This window comes from Anser brachyrhynchus (assembly GCF_964034855.1).
Source record: "Anser brachyrhynchus genome assembly, chromosome: 11".
Lineage (NCBI taxonomy): Eukaryota > Metazoa > Chordata > Aves > Anseriformes > Anatidae > Anser > Anser brachyrhynchus.
In genome coordinates this window covers 4492688-4519832 of record NC_137706.1, presented here as the reverse complement: position 1 = coordinate 4519832, position 27145 = coordinate 4492688, and the positions used below count along the sequence as shown (strand labels likewise).

At 39.0% G+C, this 27145-nt stretch overlaps 1 protein-coding gene and 1 long non-coding RNA gene across 5 annotated transcripts in view; one reads left to right on the top strand and one right to left on the bottom strand.

Annotated features, from left to right (window-relative positions):
- LOC308201182 overlaps nt 1-27145 on the top strand; it is a 133856-nt gene that overhangs the window by 78162 nt on the left and 28549 nt on the right. The gene's annotated exons all lie outside the window — the stretch shown is intronic.
- Nucleotides 23230-27145, bottom strand: part of AQP9 (aquaporin 9) — a 29599-nt gene continuing 25683 nt past the window's right edge. For both annotated transcript variants that reach the window (XM_080608166.1, XM_080608165.1), the window contains exon 6: nt 23230-26958. In XM_080608166.1, the coding sequence (XP_080464292.1) occupies nt 26799-26958 (160 nt within the window). In that variant the 3' untranslated portion in view covers nt 23230-26798. The remainder of the gene's footprint in view (nt 26959-27145) is intronic.

The following is a 27145-nucleotide window of genomic DNA, read 5'->3' as shown; positions in this document are numbered from 1 at the left end:
TTACATGAGCCTTAGCCTGGACCTCTTCCTCTGCAGATTTACTGCAACATTAAAATATCAGTGCTTCTCGTCCTCTTCACCATCACTTCAAAGTCACCAGTCAATGATTTCAAATTTCCAAGAAGTTCATTGTGACTTGCTCTGTGAGCATTGAAGTAGCCAGCACAACTGTGGGTCAAACTGTATTGATTTGTATTTCCAGTTACACTACAACTGAATGTACAGAAGAGGTATGGTTGCACTTTTTTGTGTTCATTTTTAGTATTTTGTGCAGTTCCTCTGCCTTGTCTGTGCATTCTTCCTTTTGTCCTGCATCCTTTTGAACAAGATGGGTAAACATCTACTAGAAAAAAGCCTTTGGCCATAACGTCTGTACTTTGCATCTAAGCCAGTCTGGGACCAAGGAGTTGCAGTTACGTTGCTGTGTTTGCCCCTATGCACTAGTACTGATCTGTAGGAATACTTCATAGAAAGGATCCTGGGTCTGTAGTTCTTGTGATATTTGATGTTATTGTTTGTCAGTTCAAGCCAATACAGGTACAGCAATAAAAGAAAATATTACGTAATTTTGAAAGAAAAATACCTGAACATGGCTTTTTAAAAGCTCTGCTGTTTTTAAACACTTCTCTCTTAGAGCATAATGCATCCTTGGAGCACAGGGCAAATCCTGTTTTAATATGCTGAGTGGGTCCTGTTGCAGTCAGTGAAATATTAAAATTGACTTCAATGGGCAAGGATTTTTGACCCCAGATTTTAATGCCAGATTTAACACTGCCCAACTGTGTGATCTAACTCCTCTTGGGTTCTGTTTATCTGCAAACTAGAGACAACACAGGGAAAAAACTGTTTCAGCATGGCTTTCTGGCAGCGTTTTATTGGGTCTGTTCTTACCAAATGTTTTGCCATTTTCAGATGGAGAATTCTACTAAAGAGTTTAATATTGTAATGCTTTTTGAAAAGTGTTTTCTAATGACAGGTAATTGAATTGACCATGCACAGGAAACGGAGAAGCTTGTATGCTGCTCTGATTAAAGGGGAAGAAAATGAAGAAAGGTATTATAACAGCCTCATTTCTTCTTTCTCTCTCAGAAGTGATGGATTTGGAAAATTTTAGAGGGGATAATCTTGATTTCACCACTGTCCCATGTGCACAAAAGGTATTGGTCAGCCAACACTTCTCACCTTTAAAAGTTGACACACCTGTGTTGTGTAGCTTTTTTTCTAAATCAGAATAGCCAGATATCTTGCTCCATAACTTTACTGAAATGACCAGCATGCAGGAATGAAAGCATTTAATGCACCGTGTACCAGTACAATAGAGCTATCCTATGCTGCAGACAGCAACTATTACCAAAGTCCAGTTTTCACAAGTTCCATGGTTATACACATTAGGAACAGCACCCAGCAGATCTGATCAGTCAGGACCACGTCAACTGTACACATCAACTGACACAGCTATTCTGAAAGACACGTGGGATGATAGTGCTTCTTTTCTCACCAAATGTGCAGAACAGTTTGATGCTGCCAGGAAGGGGAAGACTTCCCATTTGTGTGTTCTGCTGAAAACGTTTTCTCCTAGGTTTATTGAAAATCTATAATTTGGTTTGGTTTTAGCATAAATTTTGCTACTCGTGACATTTGTTGTGTGTACCAAAGTTTCCTTCCCTTTTTCATTTTGTATTTTTGTAAGTTTTGTATTTTTGTAACAATTAATAGTGGTTTGTTTTTTTTTTAATGCATGTCCAACTGGAGGGAATATAACAGCAAGTAAAATTTGGGTAGTATGACATGCTGAAATAGTAGAAATGTCAACAATATCTGAAAAGTCTGTTGCTCCTTAGTTGGATGTACAGTGTCTTTAATCAGTTTTATGTCGTTCTGTGTGCATTCATCAGCTTTGTGTGTCTTCAGAAATGGCATCTTATTATTAGTAAGTCGCATTTGCCAGGAATACTGAAATTTGTGTTGCTAAGAGCAGTTTTATGCAGAGCTCTTAAATATAATCAACTAAAAATATGACTGTAGCTTGCTAAATTTGCCAAACATATATAACAGAACTATTTTAGTCTTGAAAATTTTTGGAGGTACTTTCTATAAGAAAACCCATATATTTTTTTCCTAGACAACACAATATTGTTAAACAAGCTTGCACACTAAGGATTAGATCTTTATTTCTGCCGGCTTCATGCATCTCTTACTTTAAAAACTTTAAAGACTTTACTTACTTTAAATAGTAAGTTTCAATGAGAATCAGTAAGATTTGGTAATAAGTAAGCTCTAATGGTAGAAAATGGAATTGTGTCTTTATATAGACAGACAACTGGTTTCCTGATAGGCAAAAAAAAAAAAAAAAAAGCTGATGACACTTCAGAACTGGCTGATGGGGCTGTGTTTATACAGGATTAATCTATGTTGAATTACATAATTAAATACAGACTTTGACTCAGGTTGAAGTGTTTTGTGCAGCTGTGAATCCATGGGGTTTTAGAGAGAACACTGTAGGAATCAGGAAATTTAGCAGGGCAGGAAGCATCCACTTCACAGCAATGAGAATCCAAGCAGCTTTGAATTTGTCTTCAAGTGTGAGTCTAAGACACACATTGGTTTTCATCTTCCCCAGCCCCTCCTCTTTCATTCAGTGCAGATTATAAACAGAAACAAAGGCTTCATGTTGGGCCTATGGAGATGCGTCCAATTCTTCAAGTCTGGGTCAGGATTATGCCTTGGTTCTGGCCCAGTGCTTGATACATTGGGGTGTTAGCTGAGTCATTCCCTTTTAATCAGTGTTATGAAAATAGGGCAGGAGAATCAGTTTGTACAGCTTACATACAGAATATGCTGTAGTGGTGGCCAGGGAATTACTTAATGCTGGAAAACACAGAAGAGTAAGATTTAAAAGACTTGTGGTAAACTAAGAACTTTCTATAAACCAGAAGACCAATGACTTCTGGGTTAAGAACTCCAGGCAAACTGAGAAATTGCCAGACAGGATAAATAAGGACATTGCACAACCCAGTCTTCACTATCCCTCATAAACAAGAACAACCAATTTATTGCATTCAGTCTTTAGACAAATGTTCAGTTCTCAAATATAACAGTACTGAGTATTTTATTGAAATTTTTAGACATCAGTCGGCACTCTCCTTATGTTCAGGGTTTTACAAGCTGTTTCCATTACCAAAAGAAATCCGTGCTGAAGCCAGATAGTTGGTTAAATCCTTTTAATTGACCAAAAAATGTAGGCAAAACACAGTTCCCCTCAATACAGCAGGGAGATCCCTTGTTTATGCTTCTAAACCTGCTTTTCCAGACACCACTCTGTTTATAAAGCTTTCTCTGAGGAATATGATTCTCTCAGTCTCTCTTTATTTTTTATCTTTCTGTGTTGTTTTTTTTTTTTAGTTGCACTTCATTCATTATGACATGAGTGTTTTTCAGCCATTCTGAACTTCTAAATCTATCCCTTTAAAAGGCCCGTTCATTTCTGCTGTCTTCTGTGAGAAATATACTTTGCATGGAATACTAGTTATCGCTGCTCATCATGGATCAGTAGAAAGCATAACATCCACTCTTTGTATAATTAATGCAAGAGTTTGAAAGTTGCTGTAAATAGAAGAATATGGTCACGCTTTTCTTTCTTCAGGATGAGTAAGACTGGGCAAAACACTTATCCATCCACAGGCAAAACGGTAAGATAGAACATGCTTCACAAAGTGATAGGTGTTATCAATGAATTTTATAGCAGGAAAAGCTGTCTGGAATGAAAGGTTCAGGACACTAGTTGGCCCAGCTGTGAACTCTTCAGCCAGAAATTGCCCCAAGAATTATTCAGGTTTTCACATCAGTCATAGGTCCACTGAAAGAGATTAAATTTTAGGTACACGAATAAACTATACACAGTTGAATTTATGTTAACTGGTACTGGAAGTCAATGTTCAAGTTATTTTCATGGGTTTTGGTGGCATCAGCTCACCTAAATGGAAGCTGAACCAGTGGAAGAGAACTGGGAGCTCGCAGGAATCTTCTCAAAATCTCATTCTGGACTGTGATGATAGTAATGTGCAGCACAAATGATTGGCTACATTGCAGGGAGGAGCTTTGACTACAGCACACACAAGCTTTCTGCATGGCAAACTCAGGAATCGTGAGGCTTTTACACAGGTTAGCCACATGAGTTGCTGAGCTTCCCAAAAGGCTTACAGGGCCTGTGCCACTCTTACTATCAGCATCCAAGACAACTGATTTAACAGCTAGATGGCAAGTGCTTCAGTCACTCCCCTTGTTGGCACTGTGTAGGTACCCAGATGGAACAGCTGCTGCTTACCTACCCTTCCCAGACACAGAGTGCTGCATCACAGAGTGCTTATTAGCAACTGCTGGGAGAGAGGAACAGGAGGTCCAGCAAATTAACCATGATTTTAAGTGTGCTATGTCTATCATAATTCTTTCCCCTGCCCTAAAATTAGAACAGCTTTACATGTGAAAAGCCACCTCTGTGGGAACAAACTGATGGGCTTCACCCTTCCCACTATTGCTTACTTCCCTAACATCCTTTCTTAAGAGAGGTCATATGTTTCCTGTTTGAAAAATGAGGAAACAAGAGAAATTGTAAATGGCTGAGCATTTCTTGTGAGGCAAATCCAAACATAAAACACCTCATTAATGATCACAGGGGTGTAATTGCTATTGTGGATAGGTTAATTTTAGTCCTAAATGAAAAAAAGTATGTCCATCTTGTTTGACTTTTCAGGGTTTTATAGCCAGCAGAGTTTGAAATGACTAGTAATTTTTTTGCTTGTACTTTTGTTCTCCAAAGTGCAGATCGGAGCCTGCTCTGTAAAGTGGGACAGGCCAAAGCCATGCTGCCAGCAACGTTCCTTTCTCAAGACCTTTTTATAAAGAACTCTCTGAACACTTTCTTATCTCATCTTTTCAGCATACATGGTAAACCCTTTCTCTGAAATACAAAGCATGTATTTCCCATTCTGGTGAGCAGTGTCTCCTCTCCTTAAGATTACCTGGGAAGGTCAGCTCTGTGAGTTTTGCAGCTGTAACTCTGCCTTGCAAAATCTGACAAAATAAGTACTATGATGCTCTTAACCATTCTGGCAATAGGGCTTTGTTTTATTTTTTAAAGCAGTACCTGATGCTCAAGGTAATCTAGGTTCTATATAAAATACATTTAGCTAATTAAAAATAGACTGTGAGATTTCCCTAGCTTGCTGTTAAGAAATCCATTTATCAGGGTAAAATGGTTGCACAAATGTCTAAAAATTTAGGGACAGCAGAATGCATTTCAGTAAACAGAATTTCAAGTAATTCTTTAAAAGAAAAAAGGCAATTCAGAGGGTACAGTCATTTATTTAACTTCTCGTGGTAAGTTCTTTGTATCACCATTCATCTGATTGATGCTGTGTGGGAGGAAGGGTTTTATTTAGAAAGGTGCAGCTGAAGGCTCAGCTCCCTTGCTGTTAGGTGTGTGCAATTTTATTTAAGTGAATGGAGTGCTGTGGAGGGAGCAAGCCCTTAGACAACTGTAGCTTATGACATTTCCCAGTGCCTACAGAAACCCCTCCATCTTCCGGCCTCTATGTGAATTACAGAACAAACAGGGAGAGCAAACAAAAGGTACCTTTGACTCTCCAAATACAGCCAGCACTTGTTTGCAATAGGAGATGGCCTGCTCCAAGTCACATAGGCAAAAATAAGTAGCACCCAGTCCTTCAGAGATCTGCCACTGGCTGGGCTGCACTCATAATCCACAAGAGGCCATACTGAATCAGATTTTCTTACTCCATTTGTGTAATTTAAATGGAATTTTTTTTTTTTTTTGTAATGGGATTGAGTGTTTTGATTCTTCTTGATTTCAATGGTCTTTAAATCAGGAGCTCATTGTGTAATCAAACATGGAGGGAGGATGAGAAGATACATGTTGAATGCAATGATTTGGGCTATAACACAAAGAATGAATTATATTTGAAAAGAGAATCTGTTTGGCAGTTATGTTAAATTATTTTATGATGTTTGCTTCTGAATTGGGAACAGAGGAGAACTTGGCAAGGAAATGTTTCTTTCCGAACCCTGGCAAGCATGGGCATACACCAAAAATATTGTTTTGTCTGCTTCTCTTTTTTTCTGAATTCTGCATCAGAAAATACCCACATGTGTTTGTGGAAGTTTATTCTGTTGTAAGAATGTAGATTGATTCTGTGGAGGTGAAATCAGAGAATTAAAAAACTAAGTATCACAGATACTCCACACATACATAGCGCATACTTAAAGCTTTCTCAGTAAACAATCAGAAGAGAAAAATACCAAATTCAGTAGAAATCTTGCCTTGATTTTCCATTCACTTACATTAGTTTTATAGTAGTGCAACCTTAATGCCTTCATTGAGCTTACCCCTGGTTTACCACATTGCAAATGAAAACAAAATCAGGTCTATATGCTCTTGTGGACTTTCACTATTTTTGGTAGGTCAGTGATTTAGTTGGAGAGCCATAATCTCAGCAAAATAGGAAATGATCACTATGAAAACATCTCAACTTCCTGCAGACATTTTTCATAACTTATTTGGCACCTTGACTGATTTCAGTATATCTGGGTTTCTGTCCACTAGTACAACTGATCTATAAAGAGCTGGAACTGAGGTTTTATTAGAAACTTGAAATTGTATTTACTAAAGGCAATTTTCTTAATTGTCTTTGCAAATACAGAAAAAGCCTGGTAATAGTACAAGTTTTCAATGCCATCGTTTTCTGGAGGGCCATAAGGATGTACTGAATTGGAGGGATTTTCTCTCTCTTTTTTTTTTTTCTTTCTTTGAGCATCTGAAGCAAAAATTAGTGAGAATGCCTCATGATCCATTTTTATATAAACATCTTTAAACACCTTTCTATTGCTCCCTGTGTGAAAAACTGGCTCCAAGAATATAGCATTAAAATGATCAAAACAGGTATTTTTAAAGTAGCAGTACTTTCTGTGCACTACATTTACATTTTTATGTTTTCCTATGTATGTCGTACCCTGAAGAGAAACTCCACATTCATTTTATATTGGAGGTTGAAAGAAACTTACAGTTCCATCAGAATCAGTGCAAAACTTCAGAAAAAAAAATCTTCATTAGAATATTCAGTTTCACATCTTAACAGTGTTTGGGGGAGCTCAGATGTAGCTTAGGTTGTTCAAGGGATCTGAGCTCTCAACAAGCTGAAAACATTCTTTTAAGATGGATTTAGTGCATGTCTCAACTAACCTGGCTGAGGGGAGCAGTAAGTTCATGGAGTCCGTGTTTCCACTTTACCATTTGAGTTGCAAGAGCGATTGCAGTATATTTCATTTCAGAGAGCGGTGAATAATTCTGTTCTCTGTGAGAGAACTCTGTCTCTACCTTACTTTTGTAGTGATTTTGTAGTGGGGAATATCCCACCTTTAGCATCTGACAAAGAGGAATGAAAATATGTGTGAGTATTTCAACAGCTTGTGTAGCAGCTGGCAAACAATGTGTAGGAAGGTTTGTTCTCTTGTCTGTGTGCATGCTAAATATATACTGGTTCCCGCCTTTTAAATGTGAAATACTCATTAATGAAAGTTCTTAGGAATAATGTGCTTGTATATAATACGTGTCTCATATTTCATTATGCAATGAGGATACACCCAAAATACTGGGACAGGACTTAAAATTTAATCTTCACTCCCACACTGAACATTAACTTGGACTGTGTGTGAATCCAAGCGCATTCATTGAAATCAATCACCAAACACATTTTGAAAGCTGTTGGCTGGCCAGCTGTTTATAATTAGCAAAGGAACTGAATAACGTTTCAGCAGTAATGAAAACTCTATCAAATATTTGTACAAACAAACTGTAAACCTCAGCAAGTAAAAGAATCCTGTAGATGGGAATTCTAACAATTATTTTCTACCACGTGGACTAAACTGGAATGATGAAAACAAGTTGTAGTGCATGGGTTGAATAGGACCAGTACGATATGTAGGCAACGTAGTAAAGAGAAGGAAGAACAATCAGAGAAACCATACCTTTACATTACATGTACGATTAAATCATTCTGTATGAGAATAAACTCTCACATGTTTCCAGAGGGAAGAAGGAGGGTGCTGAAAGAACTGGCAGAAGAACTGTCCAAGCCGCTTTCCATCATTTATCAGCAGTCCTGGCTATCAGGGGAGGTCCCAGTCGACTGGCGGCTAGCAAACGTGATGCCCATCTACAAGAAGGGCTGGAGGGTAGACCCGGGGAACTATAGGCCTGTTAGTTTGACCTCAGTGCCAGGGAAGCTCATGGAGCAGATTATCTTGAGTGTCATCACGCAGCACTTACAGGGCAACCAGGCGATCAGGCCCAGTCAGCATGGGTTTATGAAAGGCAGGTCCTGCTTGACGAACCTGATCTCCTTCTATGACAAAGTGACGCACTTGGTGGATGAGGGGAAGGCTGTGGATGTGGTCTACCTTGACTTCAGTAAGGCTTTTGACACCATTTCCCACAGCATTCTCCTCGAGAAACTGGCTGCTCGTGGCTTGGACTGGCGTATGCTTTGTTGGGTTAAAACTGGCTGGATGGCCGGGCCCAGAGAGTTGTGGTGAATGGAGCCAAATCCAGTTGGAGGCTGGTCACTAGTGGAGTCCCCCAGGGCTCAGTGCTGGGGCCAGTCCTCTTTAATATCTTTATCGATGATCTGGATGAGGGGATCGAGTGCACCCTCAGGAAGTTTGCAGATGACACCAAGTTAGGTGCGTGTGTCGATCTGCTCGAGGGCAGGAAGGCTCTGCAGGAGGATCTGGATAGGCTGGACCGATGGGCTGAGGCCAACTGTATGAAGTTCAACAAGGCCAAGTGCCGGGTCCTGCACCTGGGGCGCAACAACCCCAAGCAGAGCTACAGGCTGGGAGATGAGTGGTTAGAAAGCTGCCTGGCGGAGAAGGACCTGGGAGTACTGGTTGATAGTCGGCTGAATATGAGCCAGCAGTGTGCTCAGGTGGCCAAGAAGGCCAACAGCATCCTGGCTTGTATAAGAAGCAGTGTGGCCAGCAGGGCTAGGGAGGTGATTGTCCCCCTGTACTCGGCTCTGGTGAGGCCGCACCTCGAGTACTGTGTTCAGTTTTGGGCCCCTGGCTACAAGAAGGACATGGAGGTGCTCGAGAGAGTCCAGAGAAGGGCAACGAAGCTGGTGAGGGGTCTGGAGAACAAGTCTTACGAGGAGCGGCTGAGGGAGCTGGGCTTGTTCAGCCTGGAGAAGAGGAGGCTCAGGGGTGACCTTATCGCTCTCTACAGTTACCTGAAAGGAGGCTGTAGCGAGGTGGGGGTTGGTCTGTTCTCCTACGTGCCTGGTGACAGGACGAGGGGGAATGGGCTAAAGTTGCGCCAGGGGAGGTTTAGGTTGGATATTAGAAAGAACTTCTTTATGGAAAGGGTTGTTAGGCATTGGAATGGGCTGCCCAGGGAAGTGGTTGAGTCACCATCCCTGGAGGTCTTTAAAAGATGTTTAGATGTAGAGCTTAGTGATATGGTTTAGTGGAGGACGTGTTAGTGTTAGGTCAGAGGTTGGACTAGGTGATCTTGGAGGTCTCTTCCAACCTAGATGATTCTGTGATTCTGTGATTCTGTTTTACCTAAATGCCACCATTAAATAAATCCTTTAATGGATTATAAATGGAAAATTGTGAAACAAACATTTCACAATTTCTCATGTTAGAAATCTATAAAGATTCACCATTTGTTTAGGGATACAGATTTTCTAATTAGTTGTTTGTTTTACAAAACAGTGAATGCGGATATTATTCAATGAGGGTGCTTCCTAATCCTAGAAATGTCCCTGACAGAGTTACACTGGGTAGATGTATCTGTTTCAAACACAGTTCCCTGGTGTTCCTAAATTCTTATTTGGGTTTCCTGCATTGACTTTGGACACGACTTTCTACCTTGGCTTCGTCTGATGTTTGCTGTGGTGTTGACACAACCAGCCGCTCTCCCAGCCCTTCTCTGTTTGCCCTAACCAGGTGCCATGGGTCACAGTCCTGTCTGGGCTGTGGTTGCTCACAGCTTCCCTCAGCAAACAGCCCTGCTACCTGACAGTGACTTCAGGAAAGAATGGAAAGATTCCTATAAAGGAACAGGGGAATTTATAGAAAACTAAAAAAAAAAAATAATCCTGGAAAGCGAGGGGAAAAGTACTAGAAAGCATAAGGAACATCCCCAGACAACCTCTGTGAATTCCTAGAATGCCCTGTGAGAGTTCCACGAACAGGTAGGAAGAACATAAAAAGTATCAGGAATATTTCTAGAGTGTAGATGGGGAAGCCCTAGAAAGTTGTAGGGAGATTGCTATAAAGCAACGAACTAATTGCTAGAAAGAAGAAGATGAATTCCTAGAAAGTATTGGGAAAATTCCTGGGAAGCATGGATTTTTTTTTGCTAGAATTGCTAGAATGTAGCAAGTGTTCCTAGAAAGTTTCAGGAATATTGCTAAACCACAGAAGTGGAATTCCTAGAAAGCACTTGGAGAAAGAGAAACTGGGAGTTCTTGAAAATTTTCAGAGGAAGGACTTCCCAGTAAGCTGCAGAAAAAGTCCTTGGAAGTGTCAGAAAATACCTGCATTGGTTAAAGATCCATTTTATTTTTTTTTAATCTCCATAAAATGTAACATTTATACCTTTAAGTGCAATATTTTACTTTGTTTGAAAATTTGCTTCTTCATTCCAGCATAAGACATTCTTCCTTTTAATTGTTGTATTGCAAAAGTTCTCTCTTTCATCATGAGGAGTTGAGATTTCACAGCCAGCAGCTTGTGATTTCAGATGAAGGAGAAGCAATTGGAACTAATGAACCTCAAGGAAAAAAAAAAAAAAAAGGAAAAAAAAACCACAAAACTGCAGTCATGCAGATGTTCTTAATAAATGGAGAACAGGGAAGCAGGAAAAAAGAACATAGGTTTTAAGCAGGCTCAGTGAGATTGTTTTGCATGACAAGTAACTGGTTCACTGGTTCTTAATTACATGAATTCATTAAAAATACACTGCCACTTCTTCAGTGTATCCGGATACATCCTGATATTCCATGCAAAATACAGGCCTAGTCTGATTTGAAATAATTTAAGAGGTGCCAAAATGGTAATCACATACAGAGATGTGAAGGGAAAGATGAACCTTCAAAGCAACCCCTGACTAAACCTGCCTATTTGTACCCATCAGTACAAAAATTCAGCTCCTCTTCTGCCCTCTGAAGTCCCGTTGACTGAAATAGGCTTCCCTCCGTCCTTGTGTGGCAGCGTGATCCCACAGCTCGGGGCCCTGACAGCTTCTCTGCCAGGCCCTGCTCTTGCTGGTGACCCTCCCAGTATAACTGTTACCAACTCAGCTTACTTCTGTGGGTGCTTTCCCATTTCCCACCAAGCACTGTGAGGTTTGTGAGGGAAAAGCATGATGTGAATACTCGGTGGCTACCTAGAGAGAAAGAAACCTTATTCAGAAATAATTCTGTTTGCATCAGTAGACTGTGCCTGAGCAGGTCCTGCAGGATATGCTAATGTGAACATTTAATATATACATATTCCTTGGGGAACCTAATAACCAGATTTTCATACCAATGACTGATGAAGGTACCATAGGGCTTGACCTGGCTAAGGGCACTTAAAATATTGGCCGTGTTGAATAGTTACAAGCCGCCATATGAATCTCTTGGGGCGTATTCCTTCTAGATAGGAAGTTCCTCATTGTAAATGGTTTCCCTGCTTTAAGGCAACAGACTTTTAATTCAGCCTTTATTGCAAGTGCATCTGGTTAACGTTAAATTAAAACACCCTGGGAAATTTGTACTTTTCACTGTATTTGTTATTTATGTAAATCTTTGGACAGCATCCATTGCTCCAAAATCAAGTTAATTAGAAACATAGAAACTCTGCTGGGACCGTGTTCACGCCTGTTTCTGTGTGTCTGAGGTCAAGATATTTCAAACCTGATACTGAACTGTTAATCTTTATAATTCTTCTAAGACATTCTCCAGATTTCCAGCCTGTGAAATCTTCAGATGGTAGGTAAGGGCTCAATCTTTTATGCTGAACCTGAGGACAAATCCTATTCAGCAAATAATTGTAAGTAAACATTTTAAATCAGGTTGATGTAAAGTTAAAGCTATACCTTGTTGACTTGAAGCTTTGGCCAGATTTTTCAGTAGATTCAGAGGCCAGAATCCACATCGAATGCTGCAGATACTGTGCTGATTTACTTGTCTCTGGCCTGTGGAATGGGATTCTTTGAAGGAATGACAATCCACCATGCAGACCTGCTGCCTCTCTGCAATGTTTCAGTGATGTTTAATACTGACACGAGGCTTTGTAGACTGCTCCCAGGTTTTGTAATAGGACAGCTCTCTTTTGCACAGTGTGTATGGTTTTCCCCACTGCAGATTTGCAAAGCTTTGACAAAGCATTTCTCTGCTTGGAACTCACATTCAGCATAATGCAGCCCAGCATCTTTGCCCAGAAAGCGGCATAGCAGCATCAGGAAGTAACCATGGCTAGGGATACAGAGGATTTAGAAACTATCACTTGCCTGTGTTTTCTCTGCCTCTGATGAAATGCTTTGGGTGAAATAGCTTATTCTACATTGACATACTTTTGCCAGCTACTTACATCAATTTGAAGTTTAACAGTTCACATATTATTTGCCTGCTTGGTCAGGCAACAAAAGCTCTAATGGATGTGCACTTTAACCAAAGTGATAACCAACTTTCTGTGCAATGAGACTGGTAGGTAGCATCATGTTTTGATCAAGTGAAATTTGGACAGAACAAGCCACTACAAGTGGATTTGGGGGACTGAGCTGCCCCACGTGTAATGTCCCATTCCACTAGCAGAATTGCTTGAGAATCACAGGATACCCTGAGACAACCAAGACTGAGGTCCTAAGTTAGTGTTTGTATCATAACATTCCTCTTAAATAGGCCATGTGATAGCAGCAAGGAAGGTGGGTTGTTCTTTGATTGCAGGCACTGCCATGGCAGTCTGCAGATGTTAGTTTTCAGGGAAGGAAACTTCCATGGAAATGAGCTAAGCTTGCCGAGAGGGCATTTGCTCTGTGGTCCTGGTTGTGAAATGGGTGCACAGCTGAGAAGTGCGACATGCAAGAGGACAGTAATTAGGGTTAAGCCTTCAGTTGCTTTATCAAGAATTAGAAATAGTAGCAACAAGTAACAGCATGTTCTTACTTCTTGAACACAAAAGTTACCTCAGGGTAGCCCAGCCCCCAAAGTGGGGCAAAACAGTAGTGTCAGCATGGTGTTCCACCTTGGCCAATTAACTTCAGGATCAGGTGAAGTTAATGAGCCCACACTGAAGCCTCATTAATGTGTCTGTATGCCTTCTAGGACTCCCCCACAGCTATCTTGTATTAGATACATGAAAGTGTGGTCTTTGGAGAACTGCAGCTTCCTAAGATAACAAATCCTGATCAACTGTTCTAGGACACAGGAGCCATCAACTACTCAAAGTCTCTAACATTGCTACTTTAGAGGTTTTTTGTGTTTGTTTGATTTTTTTTTCCTTTCTCCAAATCATACACTTGTTTCACACCCTTTTGGTCAACAGCTCATCTTACTTTCTTTGCCTTTTGGTACACATGGCTGATCAGCTCTAAAAGAGCTGAGAGGAGGTCTCCTGTATTCATAAAACAATTGCCAAATCTGATGAGGGCATCTGCAATGCCTTGTGTTTCGCTGTATTTGTATGCTCTAAGAGCTTTTCCAAAATACTGGGCAGCTTTTGAGTTCCATTTCATCATAAGTAATCACAATTTGAGTGATCACCATCTTTCTCCACTATTCCTGTGGACTTTCACTTTATGAGGCATGAGTCCTTGTTGTGACTTGCCTACCACAGTATGGGCAGCCCCAAGACTGAAGAGATACATCTGTGGTGTCTTCTCAGATATGCTCTCAGATAAAAGGTATGCCTTTTGAAAAATAATCAGCACCTGGACTACTTCGTTGTTATTTAAAGACTTGATCCCAGTTTTTGATGAATTTTTCATTTTAAAGGCAGTAGGCTTTTGGTGGCCTAGATTTCAGAGGAATTTGAGAGTAGACTACAGGCCAATTTTTTATTTTTATTTTTTAATGAAATTCAAACTGTGAAAAGAAATAGGAATTTTTATCACTTGTATCTCAAAACTGAATTGCCAAGATTTTATAATATATGTGCATCTTTTGGTTTTGTGCTCATAAGGAGCTGAACATTATAATGAAATTACAATCTTGAGAGTATTGGGTATTCTTCCAGATGGGGGAAGATGAATATGGTATTTGAAAGTGTCTTGGAGGAGATCAAGTATGGTTTACATATATATGAGGGAATAAGAAACCTGTGTCAAGATTATTTGCAACGTGTTTCACTGAGAATAAATACACTAAGTCACCAAATCTTTATGGATTAATGTTTATTTTAAAGGTATAAATTATTTTCAGAATAGCTATCTGCTAAGGGTTAGCTGGTAAAGAATGTCTACCTTTGTTTATAATTTTCTAAATACGGATTGTTAATAGAAGTGCAGGCAACTCCTTTAAATAGTGGACAATTCCAAATAGTTTGACTGAAGCACATTACTCTAATGGCCTATTTACTGCTGACAGTGTTGGTTATTATTGTGAAATAAAAACATTAAATATTGACTATGTATGACATAAGTATTGATGACAACATGTATGGCCAAATCAAAACAATCTAGTGTGAAACAATTGCTTACTCATCCATGAAACATGTGAATCCCTCAGAAAATGCAGTTATCCTGATAAGTATTGAGATGGAGAAAGGAGATACATATGTTTAGCTGTGCCCACAGAGAAAACCTGATCCCAAACTCACTAAAATCAGAGGGCTCACTTTCAGGGGGAATCAAGGCCTAAATTAATGCACTGCTTTACTTCCTCTAGCAAGTCTGGACCTCATCAATTAATCAGGACAGCAGTTCAAAACCACAACCACCTGACAGGTTCCAAATGAATGGGGAGATTTTTCAGGAATTAAAATTCCAATTTATGTTTTGGATTTGGAAATGTGCTCAGTCCATTTGGTGTGACTCAAGATTTAGAGCATTTTGAAGTATGTTTTCATTTTCTTCTGGGAACTTCAAACAGTGAATAAGTTTATTTTTATACATTTACAGAGTTCAGGGAATTTTGGAGTATGTTTTCATACTCTTATGTGTACTTCAAACCATGAATCAGTTTGCTTTCACTCACTGTTATTAAAGCTGAGATGGATTTGTGTGAGCGTGATTTGATTTGAGTTTTAAGCCTTTCTCTGAACATTATGCAAAACAAAAAGAACTTCTGGAACACAAATATGCAGATTGTATTTTAATATTATTTTCAGCTATCCTGGGAACTCATTAATTTCTCGTTATATCTTTGGTCTGAACATAATTTTATATTAAGTAATTAAGCAATGAACTTGCTATCCTGTTTCTTATAATGATGTGCTTATGTATACATAATTTGATATTGGTAAATGCTACCATGCAAACATTGCTTTGATTAAAATTCATTAGTTGATAAAAGAAATTACAATGACAAGAAATTTGTGGTCCCATAAGATCAAATGTTATTTTGTAGCATCACTAGGCAATGTACTAAAACTATACATTTTATGGATCTTTCACTATTAGTCTATCCAATTAGCCTATTTTTGCTTGTAGGGTAATCAACTCTTTTGATAAGTTTCCATTTTCATAGTGCTCCTAACAGTGTTCTCTACCAGGGTAGAGAATGTACAGCCCATGTACAGCCCAAGTTCTCTCTTCATATTGTCTAGGTCTCACATAACTTTTATTTTATTTGATCTCTCCAAGTTATTGTCTTTTGCTTGGTCAAGATATTCAATTCTTTGTCTCCTGAATTTGCTTTTTGAAACTTTTTGTCCTCAATGATATACTGGTCACATTTTCTTCTACTGTTGCAAAACTTCTTCAATATTGAGAAGATACAGAGATGATAAATGGAAAAAATATTAAATGAAGGAAAAGGTTAAAAAAATGTGTGGTTCTCCCTCCCCCTCCTCCCCCCCCCCCCAAAAAAAAAAAAAGGCTGAAAAGAGGAAAAGTCAAAGTTGTTACACTTAAAGTATTCTGTTTTTGAAAATTGAACAGGAAAATACTGTTTTCATCCTGCAACTTTCTAATAAATCAGAAAATGTTATTTTAGATGAAGACCCAGTTTTAACACACATCTAGTTGATGCCAAAATTTTAGCATAAATATCATTTTAGCAGTCATGCGTCCATATACTTCATTCATGCCAACAGCTTATTTTATACCTGCAAAGCTTCCTTACTATTTTTATCTATTTCTGAATATGGGCACACATACAAACATCACCCAGGGTTCATAATCAAATTTTTTTTTCCAATAAATATCTTGAGGAAAAGAGTTGTGTGTAGGCTTCCAGAACTTGAATGCTAAAATCAGAATGTCTTTGCAATTTGTCTGCAATTATTACAAATTGCCTAACCCTCACTGGCATAGCTATGGCCTGCACCTTTCTCCACCCTGTTGCGGAGAGCTTGTTTTTGTAGTATTCAGGACACTGAAGTCTTTTTAAGGGGCTACTCTATGTTTTGTTTTGTTTTGTTGGAGCAAATCCCTGTCTTTAATATTTTAGCTTCTAACACTGCAACAGGGGGAAAAATAGTTATCCCTTAGGAAAGTCTTAGACGTTGACTAAGGAGTAAGCTGCTACATCAGATCCTTGCTGACATGAGATACTCCAACCTGTTATTTCAATAATAAGCAGTTCCTTTGTAGCTCCAGCAGCTGGCAGCTTGTGCTGTAATGAAAGCACCCCACTCCCCCTGCAGCCTTTCACATAAAAAGGTAGCTGTTATTTCCTATCTTAAAAGATCCTCCAGAACTGGTGACACTTTTTTTTTTTTAATAAGTACAACAAATAACCTAAAAATAGAACTGTAGATGGAATGTGAGCTACTTAGGATGGATTAATGTGTTTATTAAAAATCTAGGGATTTGGAATAGTCTTGTGAGATACACATGACCTTTCTATGATGCTCCCCAGAGATACTAGTCATACTGTCTGAGAGTAGCATAATGTCATTCTGCCTCATGCAAACAATATAATTTAGGGCACTTGGAGCTTGGTGATGGAATATGAACATAGAAGTCCTGCTCAAAACATTGTTTCACATATTCCACAGCTGTCAAATACTGCAGTTATTGATGCAGTTATTGCAAGGGACTTCTCCCTTTGGATACAAATAAGTTTTGTGTTTTCATTGCTAAATATAAAGAATTCGTTTCTGCTTTTAGTAGGTTTGTGCTGAATTTCTCTCTGTGCAAAAAAAGGACCAGAATCTGCCTCTGAAACTCTGTGCATAGAGTATGGTGATCTCAGTTTACTAGAAACTTATCTAGTCATAAAAAGCAGCCACCAATCTCAGCATTCATTGGATTATTAGCAGTCTCAGCAGAGAGGTCAAGGATTGCAAAAAAGGTGTAGGGGAAACTATCTTCCCCTACAATAAAAGCTGCTGAGTTCAGGGTTGAGGCCTGTTGCAGGACAGCATGGAGAAGGTGCACTTCATATTATCATCTCCAGTACTATAGGGCCTCATCGTTGTGCTTGGCGTCATACAAACACCTAACAAAAAAAGTCTGTGCCCAGACCTTAAGGTCTAATAATTGTCTTCCATCTGGGCAGAGAGGATCTAAGTGATCTAAGTCTGGCATCTCCTATCTGCCTCACATTTGCTTGCTTTGTTTCAGACTAACACTGCTGCTGACTACAGAAGCCACCTCTGTAAAAACAGTGAAATCAATTGATCTTGCTCTTACAAATTAATTCTTAACAAGCTGTTAACATTTGAAAAATGATCAAATTGAGACAATCAAATAAGCAAACAGCTTAATAAAGTCAGATATGGTCCATGTATTTCAAGACTCAGGCAGCTAAATAATATTTTTAAAAAATTATTGTGATCTTGATATACACACTTACTGTGTATATTTTACATCAAGATAATATATTTCTGCAGCACTTAGATCACTGTGTCACAGTCTTCAGAAAATTATATACTAAATAATGGTGAGAAAGAGCGTCCTATAAAAATAAAACTTGTTTTAAAAAGATTTTTTTTTTTTGTTTAATCCACCAGTGAGTATGGGACTGATTATTAAAGTTTAGAAGAGCCGTGGCTTTTGATACACAACTGGCAAAGTATTCCAGGTGCTGTTACAGTGCTGATGTTCTGAAAAAGAATGGGCTCTTCAAGGTGCTGCCTTCTGCCAGGAACTGCTCTTTGCCAGGTAAATGCTTATGGCAGCAGCCTCGGCAACTTATATTCACCTTGTCCCTGCATTTGTAACACCCCTTGGTCAAAGGTGCTCAGCAGAGGAATCATGTGCCTGAAGTACCTCCTTATGCATCAGTGCTGTCATCAGCAACGTTATATTCGTTATAACAGATTATTTTTTTTCTGCCTCAGCTTTTATCTGATCCTTATTGCAGAACAACTGGACACTGCAACCCTCTTAGGTAGGCTGGCCATTCTCTTCCTTTCCCAACGGTGACGCTGAGGTACCATTATGGCCTTTATGTTAGGCTTTTTTGCTTCTGTTAAAGCTGTCCTACAGAATAAAGGGCTGTTTTGGCAGGGAAAATCTTGCCCAAACCACTGAAGCAGTAATAAGGCTTGTGGGATCAAGCCTTCAGGGTCTTCCTTAACTGAGCACCTGCAGTTTTTCAGAAGCCCAGTGCATAATGGGTTGCTCTTCTGTGGTTAGACACCATGTGCATGGAATCAGGAGCTTCCATGTATATACCAAAGCTGCTTTATTATCAGACAAAAAAAATACAAAACACACACAAACAAAAAAAGGACTGTATTTGTATTTATTACAAACAATAAATAGAAATTAAAAAAAGAATAAAAATCTGAAGATTTGGAACAGAGCTCAACACATCTAGGAGCACCAAGAAAAGTGATGACAGAAACAAAAATCTATAACCAGAGGCTGAGATGTTACAAAGCCATTAAGGAAAAAATAAGTTTTTAAAGCAAAGCAAACTTTAAAGCAAAAAATACTTAAGTATTTTTGAGCATGGTTATTTTGGTCATGATAATGTTAAAACACTTTCAAAAAGGCTTAGATCATAGGACTTCTCTTACAACTTTTCTATAAACTGTACCCATTTCCTACTTGGGGATGGAGTAAAGTTTCTATATCTGAAGATATATTTTTTCACAATGGCTGTGCCCTAAAAATTACTTTTTATTGTTTATCTGGGATATATGTTTGTCTCTAGCTTTCCATTTTCTAGTGAAAATACCTGAAATAAGATGTACAAATAAGAACTGTGCTAACCTTAAACAACCTCAATGCAGCATCTGGAACACAAGCTGGTTCTTACCAATTTATGCATCCTATCCTGTGGCAGAGACTGCAGAGTGTAGCTAACTCCAGTTTCTCAGGGTCAATCCTCTATACCAAATAACAATCCACCAACGCCTGAGTAGGTCTCTTGTTCTAGGGACTACCTTGGGGGGATGTCCAGACCTATGTAGTTTAGATGTTCCTTAGGGAGATAATTACTGTCCTGTCAGGTTGCTGCACGCAACATGGCTGATCAAAAGGAAGGAAAAAGAGTGTCATTGCCATATGAGTTGCTGAAAGCCCATTTAACTAGCAATGTACATTTGGAAATTGCATGGAACTGTTTGCATTTTGAAATATGCCTGAAATCCCTCCTCCCCATTTTTTTTTTCATTCTTCTTCATGGAAGTAGAACATTGTGGGTAAGGGCTGGTGCTCAAGTGGTACAAAAGACTGGTGGCACACACTCGAGACAGGAGCCATGGAGACAGAACAAGAGGCCTGCTGCCAGTTGTACTAGAAAACCAGATAAAAGACTTGGAGGAAGAAGAAGAGGATACAGCTCTACTTGCAGGCAGGATAACTATTTTAGGTAGACTTTTGTCCTTTGTTTTAAAGCTGTACTGTTCAGTTTCTTGTGTTGCTATAATTTCAAAGAAGCACCTGCAATAGCAAATGCGGATTATACTGGCTTCCAGTGTCCCATGGCTTTTAGCATTGTCTTGTGACAGAGCAGATTGAAATGTCTGTGTTCACATCCTTATTTTGTTCAGCCATAATATTTTCATTTCTCTTTTCTTGGATTGGAAGCTTTAGAAGTGCTAGTGGTGTTTGCATATGCATTTGTAAATGGCCCATGTCTTTGAAGTATTCTTCTGTGAGCAGCCTGGAGGTGTGAAGACTGTGCTTCTGAGCCAAGGTTGGTGTCTGTCGTTCTTGACGACTTGCAGGAGCAGCCCTTGCACTTGCTTTATCCCCTGGGATTACGTGGCAGTCTGGCACCTGGATTCACGTCTCCTCGTTTACTTGTATTTGATAGCTGTTCTTCAGTGCCAGTATCTTCAAAAACCTGTGTTGTTTCTATAGCCTGAAAAACATAAGACCACTGGGGATTTACACATACATAAGATGAACTACTTGCTGCACTGTAGCCAAACGGGCTTTCTTCCTTAGATGTCAGAACGGTTATGTAAAAGAAGTTTTCTGCAGTGTACAGGCATCAGTTGCCAATATTTTGAACATCTGAAACAGCAGCACTCAAAATGCTGTCACCTGCCTGTTGGAAATGAAGATATAACAATCTTGGGTTTGGTACTGTGCAGTTCTGATGCAGAGAGTCTTACTGCCTCTTTTGAGGGGTTGGAGCAGAGTTCACAGAGCTGGAAATTAATTCAGGGAAGTTACTATTTCCCTCTCTCCCACTGAGATTTGTTTTTTGTTTGTTTGTGGGTTGTTTTTTGTTGTCGTTTTTTCACTAATCTGAAAATGTTCAAATACATTTTGCTGCTTTACTATGGAATACAACATCATTACAGTTTAGTCCTGTTCTCAAATATCATATTTTTGAAGTCCATTTAATAGGTATTGATGAAACACCCAACTCTAATTTAGTAGTGTTTGCTGCCAACCACATGCTGCTTCTTTGGCTTTATGTTTGTTATTCGATGCCTCGGTCATGCTATGGAAATTGTTGCATCTGTTCTGTTTTGGTTGATACTGTTCAGTTCCTTCTATTTCAATGCTGACTTCTCAAATCCTAATATATTCTTTGCTTTGTTGCTTTTTCATTCAGAACTCTGTTAATATGTGGAAAGCAGGCAAGGTTTCATGAGAAGAGTCAAGCAGTGAAAGAGAGTACTGTTATTTCTGAGGATACGGAAAATATTCTTCACCTGTTAGACTATTGTGTGCCAAATGCTGAGAAAATAATAGTATTAATGAGTCCAAACTGGTCCTTTTGATAATACTGAGAATGTCTGAATTTCTATTCAAGATACACACAAGTTTTCTGATAGGTGAACAAAGAGACAATCTTCTGATCTTCATACTGTTGTTGTCTCTTTCCTTTGGTGTTCCCCAGTAAAATCTTCAGTATTTCCTGAAGTAACCAGGCATTATGAGCCTTTTGGATGATCTTTCCCCAAAAGGGCTTGCTTTATTTCACCAGCTTTTGAAGTTCTATTTCTCCTTTATTATCCCTCTATTGGTTGGTGTAGTGTCTAATTGAATCCTCACTCTTGATTTCTGGATGGTTGGAGCAATGTTTGTAATGTGAAAAAAAGCTCAATTTCCAACAATTTAAAGCAGGGTGCTCAGCCTCTAGGCAGGTCAGAGGGACAGCACTAATCTGTCCTCCCCTGTCATGGGAAAGGAGCTAGCTGGGTCATTTGGCTGGAAGGTTTAAGGTGATGATTTAAGGTGCTGTAATATTCATATTCCCTCTCTTAGTAACATCCTTTGAAGGAAGCTGGGGTTCAGAAAAGAGAGAAAAAATAACATACATGTTTAACGTCTAGCTTTATACCACATGGATTTCTTTACTATTTGATTTAAATACATAAAGAAACACCAATGGCTATTTATCTACTACCTCTCCTCTGATGCTATGCTGTAAGAGTGTGCAAATAAGCAGAAATACACTCATAGTGCAATAAGTGTAAATTTTTATAACAAGATGCAGGTGCAAACAATAAGATAAAAAATCCAAACTTTTAACTGGTTTGCACAGAATATTTATTTCCTGGATGATCTTGTTCAACTTTTAAAGCCTTCCTCTTTCAAACTGCTCTTAAAAATAGCGCGTTTGAAACAAGTGATCTATTATGCAATAACAATTGTGCTAAACAGAAAAAGAGCAGCTGTTACTGGAAGTTGCACTTAATTGTTGTATTTTCCAGCATAAGGTTGCCTGGTGGGAACAGTGTGGGGGAAAAATGCAAGCAATTGCCAAAAACCAAGCACGTGAGGTGAAACTTGAATTTGCTCTCATGAGAACTTTCTAAGATTCGTAAGTAGCTGAGAAAAGCATGCTGTATTTAAATCTCTGGAGATTACTGTATATAGAGAGAGCAGACCAGGCAGTGTTGGCCAGAAAAAGAGAGGAGAATGTAGAAAATCAGAAGGACTGTTGGGAAGGTAAGAGCCCTCAGGATGGACAGAGGATAAAATGCCTGTTGCCACTTCATTTTTTTTCTTTTGTGGCTTCCTGAGTAAATTTGAAGCTCCTTAATTGTTCTCTCTCCTTTCACCCCCATAGAACAGCTTTATTTTTATTATTATTATTATTTTACTTTATTTTTAAATGAAAGGAGCAAAGCACATCTCTGTAACAAACATTAATCTTAACAGAGTAGAAAACAGATAAATTAACTTGGGGCATTTTGTAAGCACTGTCGGCGAAATTTTGGTGTGATATATGTGTGCCTTAAAAGCAGTCTCCGAAGTGGGACTTAAGCAAAATAGCCCCCTAGGCTCTGGCTGTCGTCAGACCGGTGGGAAAGCCGTGGCAGGAGGCACCCCCAGGCAGAAGCAGGAGAAGGTCCAGAAGCGAGGAGTTGCATGGGTGCCTCCTGGCCCAGCGGTGGCCATTACTCACTCGTGAGCATTTCTGTGCTTTGGCACTGCTATGACCCACAAAATCTGCCACAGGGGGTCTGTGCTTTGGGAATGCAGCTTGTTAGTCAACGTGTTCTTGCAGCATGAGGCTGTAAAACATTGTGGGTCGTAACAGGCAGCTATTTATTTCTTAATATGTCCTTAGATGCCAGAGGGGAGGATTTTTATTTATTTATTTATTTATTTGGTTACAAAAATAAAAATAGCACTGGAATGCATTTATTAGGGAATGACTGTATTTATTTTGAACAACAACACATTCATCCAAATCCACAGTCAAAACTACAAGAAAGTACAGTTTCCACAATACTCCAAGTTTGATTCTCCAAACACCTATATTGCCTCCCGTTGTGAATAATTCCACTGGCTTCTGTGAAAAAACATGCAGTAGCCAACCTTTAACCCAGTACTCTTTGCAGGATCACTCTCCACATTACTTCAGTACTAAGTTTAGCTCTAGAGAACAAACACGTTGCCCAAAAAAGAACAAATGCAAACTGAAAATTGAGCAATGCTCTGAAAATGATTTTTTTCAACATTAGTATGATCAAGTTTGATTACTATTAGTTCATTAACCAGCATATATTACAGCTGAAAAAACTGTTTCTTGTTGCCAACTGTTACATTGATTCAGTATGAGTGCGACCACTGAATATCAGTCGATATTAGAAAATTGCATAGCTTATGCAAATTAACAATCATTTTTTTCTTTGCACAAAACCGATCTTGATGTCTGCAAAAGCTTAGAGTATGAGATGATAATTGTTCCCATTTTATTATGGAGATACTGGTCATGGCTCCATAGTTAAGACTCAGCTGAGTTTCGTCCCTGAAGCAGGAATTCATCTGTATTGCTAAAAATGAAAATCACCACCTCTGAGGTAGATCTGTAACACCTTCTTCTGAATAAAATTCTGGCCTTTGTGAAGTCAATACAAACTGCAGTATTGGTACCATGCATTTTCGAAGAATTTTTGAACATATGTGATGATAAAGTTTTAAAATGAGTTCTTTAAGCAAACATAATTGACAACAACTTGATCAGAGCATATTTTTGATATTGCTGTGCTGTTTTACTAGTGTGTCACCACTTATGACTTGCATGTTGATCATTTTAGATAAGTAGATGTAATTTGTACAGTAATTTGCAGCACAGGAATGGCCTAAGTAGGAGAAACAAGATTTACTGTTGATTTACAGGCAGAACCTGTTCTAATCAGAAGGACTTTGAGAAAACGTATAACTTATATACCTCGGCCAACAGCCACACAGCAAGTGTGGGCTGGTCACTCAGTATGTCGTATAAACAAACTGTCCCTTTCTCATTGCTGACTTGTACCGTGTTTTTCACTGTTTTCCATGGTGCATTAAAGGAAGCAATACAGTGAGGCATGTGAAGCCTACTGACTCTGCAAAATTCTCGCACAGTAAGTGATAAAACCTGCCTCTACCATTTTGGATAAAAAACAACGTCGGCAGTTTCTTCTGGTTAATTGGCTATTTGTCTCTTTTTATTTTCATGCACAGATATTTCATGTTAGGTGCTGGCATTAGTGGAAGAGCAAGGGCCTTTCAGATGCAGGGCAGCCTCTGGCTGTTCCTACCTTCATAAACTCTGCTCAGACACAGGTGGCTGGCAGTCACCTATGGCAGCTACTGTCAGACACCACCAACACACAAGAGTGCCCTCTGCAATGGGGGGTAAAAGGAGCTTCAGTCTGCAACAGAACAGGTCTGAATCACTTTTACACACCAATTGGTTTTACGTAGTGCAGTGTATACAGGAGAGATGAACCTGCTTGTCTGTGCTGTCAATATAAAGTCTACAGTTATGAATAACTGCAGCATTGTCTTGATTCTCCGGTGTGATATCCTCAGATAAATAGAGGACTTATTCTGTGGACCTTCCCCTTTTGTTGATGTGGCTCTCCAAATAATCCTACCCTTTCATATTCAGCTGCATTATATAGCTATATAAATTTTAACCCATGTCAGAGAAAGGGTAAATCAAATCAGCATTTTGCACAAGGTTGATACAGTGTCTGGGAAACATAAATTCATTACAGTTCTGCAAGTTTTCTTCAAAAACATCATTAAAATGGAAATTATACTCCCTCAAGTATACAGCATCATCTGACTTAGAGCTGCAGCAAGCAAAGCTTTGCCTGACCTGCTAATTCTATCCCTCTGCTGCCATGAATTCGGTGTGGCACACCAGGGAGCATGATAAAGACACACAGTGATGCAGGCCTGACCTGCCCAAATGCTGCGGCTGATTCTGACAACAGTATTCTTCCAAATCACTTCTGTGGATACCTCACTGAAGTGCACAGGCTGTTACTGACAACACAAAGGGTTCCTTCCTTCAGGAGTGAGATCAGGAAACAGTGTGGAATTCTAGGGAGCAGAACTGTAGGAATCCAAAGAGAATAGGACCCTAAAATGAGTGCATTGAAGAGTTACCTTGAAGTTTTGCCTTGAAAATAGCTCAGGAGCATCATTGAATAGGATGTCTATTTATTCATGATCACCACCACCAACCACGCACATGTATGTATACACGTTTGTATGTATATTAGAAATGAACTTTGAATTTATTGGATGCATTCAATTCACAATGATTAAGCAGAAATAATTTCATTTTTCAAAGTTGAAGCTTGACCACAGTCCTGAAATAGCATCAGCTAAGTATTTAGGAAGCAGCATATGCCCAACCACTTCTGTTTAGCCAGAGAGAACCCATGCTTCAGAAATCTAATGTGGAACTGACGTTTGATGAGAAATTCAGATCTAGGAGTAGGCCTGAGACCAGTTTCTAATTTTAATTACTGCTACCAAAATAAAAATTACTCCCAGTAAGCAGATGAAATCCCCCCACATAGATCAGCAGCAGCAGAGGGCCTCTTAGAAGCTTGTACAGACACAGGCTATGTGCTAACTTATGCACAGCACAAGCCTCTGTTGCTGGCCCATCTCCACAGGAATGGAACTTACCCAGAAAGCACAGCAGGAGAGATTCAGACTAATATTCTAGGTTAGGTTTTAATATTGGATAACAAAAAGTTCAAGTAAATTGTTTTAAAATAACTGGATGTTATTGCCACGAAGAACCTGTGCAGAAGTACAGCTTTATCTTTTTGGTGTTGAACTTGTAACACTTGTTTTTTTTTTAATCTTTCATGTTCATATTTTGAATTACTAAACCTCATCGCTGATGAGCTGACTCCTCACTGTTCAACCAGTGGCTGCATAAAGATTTAGTAAAACTACTTCGATTGATGTTTAGGCAATTCAGGCATTGCTTTTTTTTATTTATTGCTTTTTTTTATTTTCAGACAAGGCATTCTTAAATAATGGCTACAAGAAGTGAGATGAGCTCTTAATTCATTAATTCAGCACTGAACCAATTAACTACCTTTGCACGCAGTTTCATAACAATCTCATCTATTTTCAGTTAATTAGGCAGCATGATTAAGATCATCTGTGTTGAATTAACAGGTCAGTGTATCATCTCACTACAATTTCATCTAGGAGATAACTGGATCTGAAAACTGTATGAAAGAAACAACAATTTATTCCTCCCTTCATAATTTAATTATCTGATCTGAATGTGATCGGCCCTATGTCTCATGAAAAGAAGTCAGTTTTGAACTTGTTTTCTACACAAATTTTCTGTTTTGAAATGTGAATATCTAATTGAGGCATATGGGTTTTATAAAACGGTCCAAACAATCATTTGCACAAAAAACAATACAACAAAATGAGAAAGAAAATTCTTCATTTCTTACTACATGTTTGTCAATTCATATTTATCGTATACGTCATTTTCTTCTCCTGGATGAGCGTCTGAGTGATGAATTTCAATAAAAATGATATAGGTAATAGCTCCAAGTACTCCTCCCAGCATAGGTGCAACTACAGGGACCCACCACCAATTATTTCCAGCCCTGTAAGAAATAAACAAGAATTATCATTATCCATTACTTTAGTTAACGCCCTACATTTTATTTGGCAGCGAAGAAATATGCCATAGACCTTTCTGTTTTGTCTCACATATCTTTAAACGTATGACATCCCTGTCTGTCCTGTCCATATTGTGAATGAAATACTAAGTAATAACGACCAGGGGCACTG